A 15471-nucleotide genomic window follows, 5' to 3' on the forward strand; every position below is an offset into this window, starting at 1 on the left:
AGCCGTCCATTATTCCATTGATAAGGAAAATATCTTTTAATCACGGTTGTATAATGGGTTACTTTTATATTATAACCACGGTTTAAGATATACTGGTTACACAACTCCTATATTAAATTGCTTATAGCAGAATATGGACCGTTCTATATGTTTTGCGATAAGACTCGCGTAGAACTAGATTGTAGTGAACCCTAGCGGCAAACCCGAAAACTATCCTAATAGTATACCATGTTATTGTGATTTGTGATCATACTATCAGACACCGGTAAATAATAAAGATTAGAAAAACGCCGCCAAAATAAAAAAAAATTACAATTGTTTTATTTTATTGTTATTGAATAATTTTAATTTGTAAATGTGGGCTAGAGGCTTATTTATCTTACGAGTATTTGATATTTTTTTATTATTATAATCTCCAACTGTTGAATAATGCCAAAGTGTTGTGTCAAAGATTGTAGATATCGCAATGAATCCTTATTTAGTGTGCCTAAAAATTTAAAAAATGAATGGGAAATAGCACTAAATATGAATTTAAACCACAATTCAAGGATATGTGCTACTCACTTTAATCCAGATGATATTATTGCAACGTGGGAATCCGGTGTTGGTGCGAGTAAATATTCTGTGAGTATATTTTACAACAGACAAAGATTCATTAGTCACAACTCTTAAACCACAGTTTTCTTTTAATATTTTTCAATTATTTTTAGATTTGTTTGAAAAGACCAAAGCTTAAAGCTGGTACAATACCAGTTAAAATATTGAAAATCAATGAAGATTTAATTTTTTCAAACAATGATGTACATTGTGTACAACATGATCATACATACTTCAAATTTGAAAATACACCTGATCCTCAATCATATCTTAAACCGTGATTATTACTAGGATTTCATTCATGTCCTTTTATTACAGTGTAAGTGCTTATGTTATTAATATAATTTTTTTTTTATTAATTTCCTACCTATAGTATATCATGTGATACACATTTTTGGTAACAAAAAATGTTTTGACATTAGAATAATTATAGGTATTAGTATGTACTAATATGATTACTGATATGTAAGATACTAAGATTTAAAGAAGATGTATTATCAGTTTCAATCATTTGTATTTTTTTTAAATCTAAGCAATACCTATTTTACTATTAAATTATTAAATATCTGTACCTCAATAATTACGTAATTACCTATAAGATTCAATTTATTTTATAACAATATTTTACGTTTAAAATTTAAGTTATATAAGCTTATTTAAAATATTTTTAGGTGGTTGTGGTGCAATTTTTGAAGTATTTATTTCCACGACAGAATTCAAGGGAATGAGTATGGTAAAACAGCACCAACTTATTACCGAAGTATATACCTAACTATTACTGATATAAATTATAAACCAAGCATGTATACAGAAAATAATTCTAAGAGGGAGGCGTGTGTTCATAACTAAATTAAATTTCAAATTAACCATAAATAGCCTTGTTAAGAAAAAAATTTTTTTGAAATATTTGGAGGGATTGAACCCTTTCTTATCTATTCTGTTTATGGGCCTGTTATTAATTATAATTTATAATCATATTATAGAAACCTATACTTTTCCAAGTATTTAAATTAATTATAGTAACAATTTTTTGGTTATTGAGAACCTCCTTAGATGACATTTAAAATATATTTATTTTTTTTTGGTATGGTAACATCCATTTTTTTACTCAAAACTCTTGTTTTCTATACCAAAAGAAAATTAATAACCAATTGAAAAGTTTGTAATATTATAGTATTTAATATATTCAATATTGTGTCACATCAATATACTTATACATTTAATTCTTATATAATTTGAACTTTATACATTTAATGCAACAATTTACAATAAATGTTGATTAAAAAAAGTAATTTTTATATTATTTGTTTCAGGTTTTAAAAGATGAAATTAAGCCAATGCATAGAATACGAATACATACAGAAATACCTGTTGATAATAACAAATAGAATTAATTATGTATAATAAAAAAAAAATAGTTATTGTAAAATAGAAAATGACTTTTCTGTTGTATACATTTTTTTCATTAGGAATAATATGCTTCATATTATGCGAGGGGCCGAGGGCCATTGGCTGTTTAATGTTCATTAATTTTGTACCATTACTATATCATCTATACTCTGTTTCAAAGGAGAACAATCTCGCTTTGTGCTTTGTGAATGATGTGATTGGCGAGTTCAGAACCACTTTAACACTAAGTTGTTGGTAGGAGAAGCAAAGCACTGACTAAAATTTGTAAAAAATTTTGTAATTTAGAGTATATTAATATATTTTATAATTGTACACAATGACATTTTCAAATGTAATTTTTTTGACAAAAATTAATTTTACCCACTTAAGTAGATATTTACTAAAGCCTAATACGAAAATGAATTACTTTAATCACAATAATACCATACAATATACCTACTTAGTAATATTATAGGCTGACTGGCAGAATCGTTTTTCGTATACAGCGTGATTTATATCATTGACTTCAAATTTAACACCATCCATTACAGTGACCCACTTGTAACCAACTGTACAGCAGAGTGACATCCACTTACCTGCTTTTTTATTATTTGTGTCTGTCATCACCTTTTGGGGTAGTGAAAATGCTTTGATATTTTACATCAGCATCTTTTCTGTTCCTACTTGGTAACCTACTTGGTAGGAACAGTTGTTACTTTGTGGGGTCAAAAGTATAATTAAACTATAAAGTATTACTATTTTTTAAAATACCATTGCGTACAGTAAAATGTATTATACACGTAAAAGTCCCAAGTTATCTATGGTTATCTTTTAATTATTATACACAGGGGCATGTTCAGTGGAGCCCATTATTCTGTTGAAATAAATAAATATACAAATACACTCTAATACGTAAAAAAGAAACAATATTTTGTTTTAGTATAGACAATTTTATTGTGTATCAAATTATTAACAAACAAATGTAATTTTGGAATATACTTTTTGAAGTCTGAAGTACAATCAAAAGTGCCAATGGATTGACGGCTCAAAATGGCCTAATTTTGAAAAATTTTAATTATACAATATACAAATTTTAACGATATACAAACGGCTCAAAGTGGCTTTTTTTTACATTTTTATCATTTTTCATCATTTTTGTAACATAATAAATGGCTCAAAGTGGCCTAATGGGGGGGGGGGGGGGAGAACACCAGACAAGACACTACAAGCAGAGGGAGTGGTACGTGATGGGGAGGTGCTTAAAGCAATAATAAGGCTACTGGTCACCTCTATACGTTCTCGCGGCACATCCCGCAGTCGGACGAGTGCAATTGCCAGCGGCGTTTGCTCGCGGGTGACGACCATCATGACGGCGGGCGAAGTCCCGACCGCGACGGCCACGGGAGCAATGAGACGATTTGACGGCGAGCGGCTAGTGCGCGATGTTGTGCGCATCGATGATATGCAGGTGCTGAAGACGACGGCGACGTTGACCTAAAACACTGAGCGAGCAAAGAAATTCTGTAGAGTGTACTCAATTTTTAATTGCTACAAATACCATATTTTTAATTAGGTTTGGTAAGTACCTCCTTGTAATCTATATGTTTATTTGCGTATTTGCTTATATATTGATTTGGTTGACAATTTACTATCTTACTACCAACCACGGACTAAGATATAATAGACTAGAAACGAAATGGTCGGCGGGGGACGGCCACGAAAAGGTGTCATTTAGCTGATAAAAATACTGTTCTTGAAGTTTTCAGCGCTACCCGTGGTTTTATTTGACTTCACAATTTGTATCTTAGTCCGTCCGTGCTGTAAACTCTAGGAACACTTTGCGACCCACCGCACCTTGCCTCTTGTATTCGTGGCCGTGAATCGTGATGAGCTGCTTGTTTCCAGCGCATATATTTCCGTGATACATAGATACCACGTAAACACAATATTTATTTTTATCTGGTCTTCAGCACGCCAATTGAGGCCATGAGCTATATGATGAGATGCTGTAGGCCAATGGGTTTTAGGGGCGGTAGGAGAACACGTCTTTGTGTTTGGCAGAATTTTCAAGTGGGCTGCCGTATGGTGTACCACGGGTAGGGGATGGCAGCCTCTCATCAGCCACCAACTGTGACCGAGATTTGAACCGGCGCCTTAGATGTGCCGTCCCGTTATACTGTACTCAAGTATTTCCGGTAGTTGATTGGCCTGGTTGAGTTGTACTTCGTAGTTAAACGGAAAACTAAATAGAAACCATTGCACGTGTGACGTGTTAAGGCGCATACCAAACGAAGAGTCGTTCACGCGTGATTAAAGTTACTTTGGATACGAATAGCATTGTTAAGTACGTCTCTATTATAATTAGAACGGTAATTATTGATTTTAATAATGACGTTGTAATGTCGTTCGCGTTTCATTAAATGAAAATTTCCATCGTCGCTGTACGTACGAATTTGATAGGTTTGTACGCGCCATCTACCGGTCATTACACGCAACAAACGTCTACGTACTAGGCGCCTCACACGCTTTTTAAAAAGTTTTCAGTAATTTCATTTTAATAAAATTTTAGAACCTTCACTAAATTTGTATACTGTAAAATATCATATGGTCATCGAAGACAGCAAATTTTGATTCTGAGCTGAGAGAAAAGTGCATTGATTTAACAATGGTGTGTGTTTTTATATTGTTTGAAGTAAGTTGGTTAGTACGATATAGGTATTAGGCACGACGTAGATAATATTAATAATATAATATTATATAATTTTGTGATATTATTGCTATTAAAGTAGGTAATTTATTTACTTTTATTAATACAGCGCCTCTGGGTTAAACTAATTTTACGAGCTAATTTTATAATTTAATATTTGAGATAAATTCGTTGGAAAATAAAATGTTATCGTTTCGTTGAGTGGAAATTGCCATCGTCGCTGTACGTACGAATCTGTAGGTTTGTACGCGCCATCTACCGGTCGTTACACGCAACAAACTTCTACGTCTTCTGAAGCCACACACTTTTTAAAACGTTTTTAACATGCAATGCTAATGAAATCTTAGAATCTTCACTAAACTAGTATAATTGGCAGGGCTTGAAACCGGTTACCGGTAGTTTCCCGGAATTTTGGGGAACCTATAATCGGTTACCGTTATTATAAACCTATTTGTACTCCCGGTTATCGGTTACCGGTTACCGTGATAATTTTTCAGCTATCATAAGACGTTATAATAACGTAATATGTTTTAACTGATTACCGGTATTTATAAATACTGACTTCCGTTACGTATGAACTATAATAATATTATGTTTAATTTATTTTAGCTTCATAAATGATTATACGCTTGTATAGCTACTATAATGGTATAATAAATAATAACTTCTTAAAACTATTCTTAAATCATACTATTATATCTTCGTCTTTTTCCCTAGTCTTATTTCTTGTAATAATAATTCAAATAATTATTGGTATTCTACATTTCTTTATCCTACCTACCTATAACATAAAATATCGTTGGTTGGTAATGAGTAATGACGGTACTCGATATTCGATAGTCCCGATCTCCCTCATCGTATATTGTACCGGGAAATTTAAAAATAGCTTGATTCTTATAACAACACGAATATTGTATTAAGTATACGGGTACAAAGGTGTAGTACAATTTTTTTTTAGAAAACCGGTATTCAATCAGTTACCAGTAACTGACATTTTTTGGAAGCGGTTATCACTTAACGGTACCTAACCTGTAATTTTGAATATAGTATCGGTAATTGGTTACCGCTAAATACAGGACCGGTATCCAAAAAATTTTAGATTAAATTAATAACGGTTTCAAGCCCTGATAATTGGACATCATATGGAAGACAGCAAATTTTGATTCTGAGCTGAAAAAAGATTGATTTAACATCGGTGTGTGTTTTTTTGTTGTCTTTCCTAGTAATAATAATATATTACTATGTACAACGTTAACTTAGGTACTTTTAAAAGTTTTTTCTATATAGGACGTTTGTATTTAACCTTTGTATTTATAAATTTTTAATTTGTATAACATAGTATTATACTATTATTAGAAAGTGTCAGTGAAGTTAGCCCAATTCAATATATTACAGTTATTAATAATATGTAAATAATTATATGAGGCAACTCTTGAGAGCCCACTATTTTATTTTAACGTTGGGCAAATTATTTTAATGTCGTCGTCGCCCACAGCGATGGCGATAAATTTCTTGTCCTGGTGGCACGGGTATATGTTGAGGATATACGTAGGTTATCAAATGTTTGACTACCAGTGCGCACTATTACGTTTAGTTTAAAATGTGGGCTGATCCCGGAAGTACTGCAACTCCGGGCCAACCCGCGGTGGAGCAGGAGCAAGCTCCTAATCTCCACCGCAATTGAAAAATTAGCTTACCGTTTGAATCACTTTGTAAGTGATTTATCAGATGTTAAGTTGATAAGAACAGATACTACGCTTTTGATCTTGGCCATTAGGCCGAGAAGCGATGTCTTAACAGTGACATACGCAAAACTAAGTAGAAACCCTTGCACGTGTGACGTGTGAAGACGCATACCAAACGAAGAGCCGTTTACGCGTGTATAAAGTTACTTTGGATAAGTATGTCCTTTGTTAAGTACGTCTCTATTATAATTAGAACGGTAATTATTGATTTTAATAATGACGTTGCAATGTCGTTCACGTTTCATTGCCATCGTCGCTGTACGTACGAATCTGATAGGTTTGTACGCGCCATCTACCGGTCGTTACACGCAACAAACTTCTACGTACTCTGAAGCCACACACACTTTTTAAAACATTTTCAACATGCAATGTTAATGAAATCTTAGAATCTTCACTAAACTAGTACAATTGGCAAGGCGGTAATTATAGATTTTAATAATGACGTTGCAATGTCGTTCACGTTTCATTAAATGGAAATTGCCATCGTCGCTGTACGTACGAATCTGATAGGTTTGTACGCGCCATCTACCGGTCGTTACACGCAACAAACTTCTTCGTACGCCTAACACGATTTTTAAAAGGTTTTCAGTATGCAATTTTAATAAAATCTTAGAAACTATACTATAGATCTATATTACATATCATAATATAGGATACATTTTATTTCTGAGCTGAGAAGAGTATTGATTTTATAATGGTGCGTGTTTTTATTATTGTCTGAAGAGTGAAGACATTTTTTCTAGTAGAAAAACGCTCCGATCATCAACTTCGAAAAAGATTTCTAGTAGCAAATCGTAAATTTGGAACTATTTGGTACTTTTAGGAGACAATCTGTGGTCAGTTATTTTGGTTTTTTTTAAGGATAGTTTATTGTTATCAGTCATGGCTCAAGATATAAGATTTCCTAATATTGCCAGCTCTTCACCCTGCTCCTCCCACGAGCACTCCAATGATGAGCACGATTTAAGATATCTAAAATCGTGAGGATGGGCTTAACTAGCATCCCTCTTAAGTCACACATTTGGTATGTTGATGTCGTGGATTATATGAGACTCATTTTAGACTTTTACAGTAACCACTAAACCTTCATAGAAATTACAGTTTTAGTGCCGTTCTTACAATGTTTGGTTTAAGTTAATGACACTTTTTATGAATAATTTACTGTAGGCACCTACTTGGGTTTTAGCGTATTGCGTAAAGCGCAATAATTAGAGTGGGGAAATTCATTTCCACAGTAATTGTTTGTGTATTGTTCCCGAATAAACGGTGAAAAAACTAACATTAAGATACAATTAATGTTGTCACTACGACACTACTCACTTCGCAAACAGAAATAGTAACTCAATGAGTTAAAGTCATTATTATTATCGATACTTTTTCGAAAATGTGCGCGAATTTCTGTTATCACCTTTTGTGTTATCAGCACTATCACATTCGTTATCAATCCACACGTCACCATTCACCAAGTTGGTTCTAGAAGTGTCGATATGCGGTATTGCGGTAGGCGGGCGCCACGGAGCGTATCGCATGATATCGCTGAATTCGCTTTCCACTCGACGGCAAAAATGTCCCTCGGCCCCTCCGCATCGTAGAACGTAGTATCAAATTAAATAACATGGTCACAGATAATGCTGCAGTTCATCATTCATCATTTCATCATTATTCATTTCCCCTGGCCCAAAGTCGTGGAAGTTTCTCTCGTGTCCGCAACCGACTGTGATATTACTATTATGTAAACGTTTTTCCCGACTGATCCCACGTAGTGCTATCCGGTTTCGACAAACCACAAACAGACTTCTGTTTACGTGACAGAAAAATAAAAATAATTAAATACATATAAAAAAAACCATATTTAGTCGGATGCAGGTCACAGACAACGATGCACTCACGTTCGTCGACTTCAAACGCAAATGTCGACGTTTCGAGTATCAACCACCATCGTACAATGGGCCACAACAGTGTGATTGACATAATATCACTGGGGATCACGGAAAACACTTACGATACGTAGTGTTAAATTTTGTGTGTCCGATCAGACGATACTACAATAGTGATCGTTGATGAAGTAAGTTGGCGTTAACATGTTTTATTTTTTCAATGCCAATTATTGTCATTGATGTTATTTTATTGTTTTCATAGTGGTACAGTACAGATTAAAGTTCAAGTTTTGAGACAAAAGTTGCGATGCAGAAGGAGGGCAAACCCAGGTTTCTAAAACACCATAGCAACAGTGTCCGGGGAGTAGCGTTTAGTCCTCGAGTATGTTAATATTGGTCTTTGAAGATATACTTTTAATTTACATAACTTTACATCATTATTTTTGTAGGACCGTTATCTATTCTGCTCTGGTGCTTACGATGGTAAGGTCAATCTCTATTCCTCGTTACGTATGGAATTACTTATGTCATATTCTATTACCACAATGGCTGTTGCAAAAAATGTAAATGCAGTTCGATTCACATCTGATGGTTCCAGGGTAAATATAATACATATTATTTAAAGTCCTAAAGTATATTTTAAATTTCTGCAGATAATTTAATGTGTATATTAAGTATAGTTTGAAACTGTCATTTTAACATCAATTGCAAACACAAATTATTACTAAAACAAGCTTTAGTGATAAAAAAAAGATAAATCTATTAGCCATTAAGCAATAAAAATTGTGAAATTCAATATGTTTTATTATCCTAATAATATAAAATAGATAATTAAGTAAGCAATTAAAAATGTAATAAGGATTTATTTTCTATTGTTACTGTCAACCTGTTTTCTTTTAGTATTATAATTGTAATCTTTTGATGTTGCAATAAATAAAAACAACACCACCATAATATTAAATGATAAGTTGTAATAAGGAATTTGCTCAAAAATCAAAATTGAAATCCTATTCATATTGTCTATTATGATATTTGTTTTTTTTTTTATAACATAATATGTTACTAAGTAAATTGCTCTAATCTGTGTTAATTAATTTTATTTTTTAATGTGTTAACTAAACATTATAATATTTGCTTTTATTTTATTTATTTGATTAAAAATAATGTTATTGCTTTTAAATTTCTTTCTTGTATTTGATAATCTCTAGAATTATGTAAAATAAAAAACACATCTAAGCCTATAAGTATAATAATTATTTTTTTATTTATATATTATAATTCATATTGAAAACTTGACTGAAAGTTATTTAGCATTCATTGTTTCAATTCCTAAATTTTTAATTCATATTATTACTATTAGGCATATTACAATTGATTTTATTGTCAAGATTAAAACATTAATAAAAAAATCTACCTATATTAGGTATATTTTTAGCTTTTTTAATCATAAAAATAAGATGCATTTTAAGAAATCAAATCTGTTATAGATTTTAGCGTGTACAACATCTCGGAGGCTTTCAGTTGTTGATGTAGAACGAGGAGAACAACTATTAGCTTATGATAATTGTGCGGCAAGTGGGAGAGATAGAACTGGTCTAGCTACTGATCCTACATCACCTAACATTGCGGTATCTGTAGCGGTAAATGGCAAAGGTCTTACGTTATTAGATCTTCGAATGCCTTTACCTCTAGATTATGTGTATGATGTTAGTAGCCAAACAAATGATATTGATGTATTGCCTAAATGTTCCTTACAAGTAATTATAATTTCCATTTTTTTTTCAGCTACATTCTAGTACTATTCGTGATATAGTTTTTCTAGAATCATCATGGCCCTGGGCAACTAGTAACGGACTTCTCAGTACTATTGTCACTGCAGGTTCAGATGGTTGCTGTAAAGTGTGTACAATGGATGGCCGAATATTACACACATTTTATTCCGGGCGTCATCTGAACACGGTTTGTCCAACACCAGAACCGTTTCAAGGATTTTTGTCCAATGGATTTTATAGTACGTTAATTATTGTTTTTTACTAACTTTATTTTACTCAATATATAAGACATAAAAAAACATTTATTTACATGATACGTGATTTTAAATTAATTTATTTGTTTATTGTAGTAATTTATATTGTATTTATTATTATTTATATCAGGTGTAATTATGAGCGGGGGCGATAAAATTACGTCATATGTCCCTAATTTGGGTATTCAAGAGAGCTTCTGCGAAAACCGTGATAAACCGATTTGGAAAGTCAGATACACATCAAATGGTAGCTTTCTATATTCTGTATGTGAAGGTGGTGTTGTTAGAAAATACCGAAGATATCCAGATAGACATGAGTACCTCGGAGAAGTATATACCCATAAAGGAGATATACAAGACTTGGATATATCTCCTTATGATGAATGTATCCTTTTAACCTTTTGAATGGTTAACAATTTTAATTCAGATAGATAATTTAAATTATATTACAGTTCCATAAATGTATTTCATCTTTACTGCAGTGCTTGAAATGGACCGGAACGCACCAGTTCATCATACAGTCGAACATGGTTAGCTTGAAGTTGAAAGGACCGGCCCGAAAGTTAGAATTATACAAGAATTCGAGTTATCCAAGGAAAAGTTTGAGGTATCAACGATTTCGAGTTAACCAAGTTCAACTGTATTAGCTTTTGCAAAGGTTCAGTTGGTAAAAATTAGAGTAAGAATTCTGAATTGTAAAAATATTAAGTAAATATTGGAATAAAATCAAGAAAATTGCCATCAGGTAAAACCTTTTCGACAGTATTCTAATCAAGGAGATAAAAATTATTTAATTTCCTTTTGACGAATAATATAATATAAGTCCAATATTCACCTGGTATCACGTGTGTCGCTGCTGACTGTCGTTCTTTTTTTTGTCTCATCACAATAACAACATTATTTTTAAAAAAGCAAGTACTGACACTAAAATTAACTCCAAGTCCTATACGTTCTTAAAAAATTTGTATATCTTTTTCACCACTTAAATATTCTTTTACTTAAAAATCATAAATATCAGTTTTTTCACAATAATGTGAACATGATGATCCTGACTTCTGCTGATACTGCCAATAAAACCAATTTGAAAATAATTATTTGGCAATATGCTGAAATGAATTAAAATTGTTGTTCTTGTGTACCTTTAAAATTATAATTTTACCGTGGTCGTTTTTTACTTGTCGTTTTTTAACAATTACCTCATTCATTTTTCGAGCACTGCTGTACTGTATATAATCTGTTCTAAACTGTTTGAAAAGTATTATAAACAATAATAATTCTTAAAATAATACAATGGGTTAGGTTTAAGAAATTCAATTTTATAGTTTGAATAGAAAAAATATTATTCTATTTTATTTTTGTACTTATGTCAGTAATGACTACATTTTTTTAGATTAAATGTATTACTATTTCATACTTACATACTGTGATACAGTAAATAAAATATAATTTATACTTTTACTCTTAAGTTTTCAGAAAGACAATCAAGTATTTAACAAATTTCTTTTTTATTACAGTCTTATTCAGGTACATTTCAATCATACATTTCTTGATCAGATTTCTGAAATGGGTCACTGTAAATAATTACCTCTTATACTTCTAATTAGTTTGAGAATTATTAAATGTTTTTTTATAATATTACTTAAATTAGAGTTTAAATTAATTTTCAAAAGATACATTTAAATTTTACAATGTTTTTTCTTAACTTAGCTAATAATTAGACCTTATTACAGCATCCAAGGACCGAACAGTGGGTGTACTACGTCTGGGAGCTCCTAGTCATGGGTGGACGGACTATGGCGAACTAACGTGATAATTTGAGCAATATTTGGACGAAATACAAAATAAATATAGTTACGATATATGATGTAAATTTGTATACTTAAGAATATGTTATAAGGGAATTTTAAAAGTTTTAATGCTAACCGATGCACCAAATTAAAGTGTGATATTTAATGTAAAACAAAAATTATACCATTTTGGACAAATTTTATTAAAGAAAAATTAAAAAGTATGTTTATAGTTATTTTTTAACAAATATAATTATATTTTATTATTTTGTTAATTTATCAATTAAGTAGAATTTAAAATCAAAGTTCTCAATTCCATTTTACATCTTTTTAAACCACTTGGAAAAATATTTACTGTTATTCGGTAAATTAAAATTTATTTAGTGGTTACTTATTTGAGAATGCCAAATAAATTTCTTAAATAATATACTAGCATATACAAACTTATTTAACTTTTTAATTTTCAGTTATTTGATATACGTTTAAGTTATTTCTTATACAATAATCGTCTTCAGTGACATGTAATATGTATAGGTGCATATGTTTTTATGTTCACGTGTTTAAAGGTGATAGTTACTTGACCTTCAATTCAATCATTAAAAAAAAAATGATTTTATCATAAAAATAATTAACAAACAGGCTTATAACAAACATTTATTCACATTTCGCATACCACCATTAATTATAATATGATTGTGTGTTATTAGTTATTATTTTTATTTTTTTATGTTTAATGGTTCATTTATTTTATAACAAACCTTAAAAACTAAGTTCAATCAAATTATTAAGCAGACAAATAATTTTTGATCATTCATCACTGTTATTAGTGTTTTTCTTTCTCTCAATTTTACTATATTTATACATTTTGCTCTCATGTTTTGCTTTTAATTGTGTTGTTTCTTAACTCTACAATCATTCCCTATTTTTAAGTAAAAGGTTGGTATTTTAGAAATGTTACATTTATTTATTCTTTCATTTTAATTAAATTACAATTACCCAACCGTTAAAAGAATTTTTGTATTTTTTTCCATTTAATTAATTTAGTTAGGTTTATTGTTAAGAATTGCAAAACCTATTAACCCCATTATTTGCAAAACTTGAATAAATACTTGTTTTTAAAATCTTATCAATTTATATATTACCTTAAAATTAAAATATTAGCTACCTTTAAGATATTATACATAGGTATATGGGAAATAGCATAGAGATGTATAGGTAAAGGTAATGTATAATAAGTGTATAACCAACTACTTGTTAGATGAAATGTCTGTAGAAAATAAAAATAAAAAAAATAGAGTGTAGACAAGTTACCTGTTACTACTACCACTACCCACAGTGGCTGTTTTCAGAATTTAAAAAAATGTTCCAGTTGCTCTCAACCGAATGTAGCAAATATAAAATCAACGTAAAATAACGCCTTTCGTACAAATAGTGGAATTTCACCTACATAGGTAATTTGTATATTGTATTATTGTTACAATGTATTTTTTTTTTTTTTATTGATCTTTTTGTAGCTTTGGCGACATGGGCCATTAGCTTTTAACATTGCAACTTTAATACATTAAACATGTTTTGGGTGACAATTTGTTCAGAATAGTGGCTTATGACTAAATATTACTTAAATGTTTTTCCCTAATTCGATAGTACTGAGAAATGACATGTTTTTTTCTGGTTGACAGTCAAGTCCAATTATTTTGTATAAGTTTGTTGGTATATTTAGTTTTTCCCTTGTAACAATGTATGCCGCTTATTATTATCATTGAAAATATTGTATTTATTCTTTTGTATGAATTTTTTTATTATTGTATACTATAGCCGCGTCAAAACGTCGCATATTTACCTCCCCTATTTAACGCCATGTGTGGTATTATGGTCGTGTATATGATATTATGTTGAAGGCAATTATTGGTGTATTATATATTTATATGGTATTATGTTGTTATTAATTTGTGGGGGGGGGGTGGGGTTATTGGTATAAAAAAGGTGATATTGAGGGCAACTTGTAATCGGTAGGTAAATGCCCAAAACATATATCATAATTTAAACACAAATATCCACCTATTACAACCGTGTATTACCCTTTAATGGGACGGCGCGCGGCCAAAGGGCATAAGTGAAAATCACTACTTTTCAGGAAACGAAAAAAAAACTAGAATTTCTCTACAGTATATTGACATTTAACCGTAAACGTTAAAGAATTATATGGATTTTAATTTTTTCAGAGATAATTTAAGATAAAAAAAGGTGGGTGAGTGGATACCGGTCTGCGGTACAGTTAGCAGGTCACAAGTGGGTCACTAAGTGTAATGTGGATGATAGTTGTATTAACATGTATCAAAATTCAGAATGATGGCAATCAATTTGAATTAATGATATACTACAACTAGTGTATACCTAAGAAAAATGATTCTGAAATCTGAGAGGAGACAGTCTGCCAGTCAGCCAATATGGGTAAAAATAATATTTAAAAATTACAACAAAATATCGTTAGTCTTCGTTTAAATATCTAATTTTGTCCAAATTTGAACTTAAAATAGCAAGAATAAAAACCGAGTTTATATATTTTTGGTAACAGTATGAACTACTTATGAATTATGATATACCTTGATCGTTGATCTAAAGTTTCAATTATTAGCTATAAAAGCTAAACATTTTATAAATTTGTAACTACAAAATATGTTGCAAATTTCCGAGATTTTGACAAATTTAGTAGGCAAAATTTTAAACTTTAAATACTTATAAAAAAATTAAATCATACCAATGCATCTTTAATATTTTTTAAATGTCATTATAACAACTTATGAGCAATTTTGTATTAGATTTTTTAAGCATTTCGATTAAATGAAAAAAATGTTATTGACATTTATACATAGAAAAACAACTAAAAATTGAAAATGTCCATAAAATATAAATAGCTCCAAAAGAGTCAAAATACTTTGAATGTTTAGTGATCTAGAGAAAATGGTGAATATTTAAAGTATCTACTGTTATTAGATTTTTAGTTACACCAAAAAAAACTATAATTCGATTTGGTTTGAAAACTAGTTTTGCGTAAAAATCTCCGTTTTTCCTTAATTATTTTTCCCCCGATGCTTTTGAAAACTTCTGAGAATTTTCCGTTGTGAACTCTCCAGTAATAGTACCAACTAGATTCACTTGGCCACCATAAAATGTATTCGAGTTGAAAATTAATATTTTGACAATGAAAACTATGTATAAAACATATTCTTTTCTACAAGATATAACGTAATAAGTAGGTAGGTACATAATAATTTATTAGTAATTATTATTAATAAAATAATCACTAATAATCAAATATGGACAAAAGGACTTAATATGTCCA

General features: G+C 30.6%; 1 protein-coding gene, 1 long non-coding RNA gene and 1 other non-coding gene across 5 annotated transcripts; 2 read left to right on the top strand and 1 right to left on the bottom strand.

The window, feature by feature from the left end:
• The first annotated feature begins 349 nt into the window (after positions 1-349).
• LOC132952914 (uncharacterized) lies at positions 350-2298 on the top strand. 2 transcript variants are annotated; one of them, XR_009665535.1, is made up of 3 exons: positions 350-624; positions 711-916; positions 1911-2298. It is a non-coding gene; the product is annotated as an uncharacterized LOC132952914 (long non-coding RNA). The 2 variants fall into 2 exon arrangements; XR_009665534.1 differs by lacking the exon at positions 1911-2298 and adding an exon at positions 1269-1422.
• Positions 2299-6290: 3992 nt separating this feature from the next.
• On the bottom strand, positions 6291-6483 carry LOC132953119 (U2 spliceosomal RNA). The gene has a single exon (XR_009665561.1). It is a non-coding gene; the product is annotated as a U2 spliceosomal RNA (small nuclear RNA).
• Positions 6484-7985: 1502 nt separating this feature from the next.
• On the top strand, positions 7986-12395 carry LOC132952677 (uncharacterized). Of its 2 annotated transcripts, XR_009665487.1 has the most exons (8): positions 7986-8503; positions 8578-8697; positions 8765-8914; positions 9803-10021; positions 10101-10326; positions 10472-10749; positions 10824-10948; positions 12072-12395. XR_009665487.1 is itself a non-coding variant. In XM_061025033.1 (7 exons), exons 2-7 carry the CDS (start codon positions 8623-8625, stop codon positions 12149-12151), a joined length of 1017 nt encoding a protein of 338 aa, XP_060881016.1. In that variant the 5' UTR covers positions 7988-8503; positions 8578-8622; the 3' UTR covers positions 12152-12395. The 2 variants fall into 2 exon arrangements, 1 of the variants encoding a protein (XP_060881016.1); XM_061025033.1 differs by lacking the exon at positions 10824-10948 and having other exon boundaries at positions 7988-8503; positions 10472-10726; positions 12060-12395.
• Positions 12396-15471: the final 3076 nt, after the last annotated feature.

This window comes from Metopolophium dirhodum, chromosome 9, assembly GCF_019925205.1.
Source record: "Metopolophium dirhodum isolate CAU chromosome 9, ASM1992520v1, whole genome shotgun sequence".
NCBI lineage: Eukaryota > Metazoa > Arthropoda > Insecta > Hemiptera > Aphididae > Metopolophium > Metopolophium dirhodum.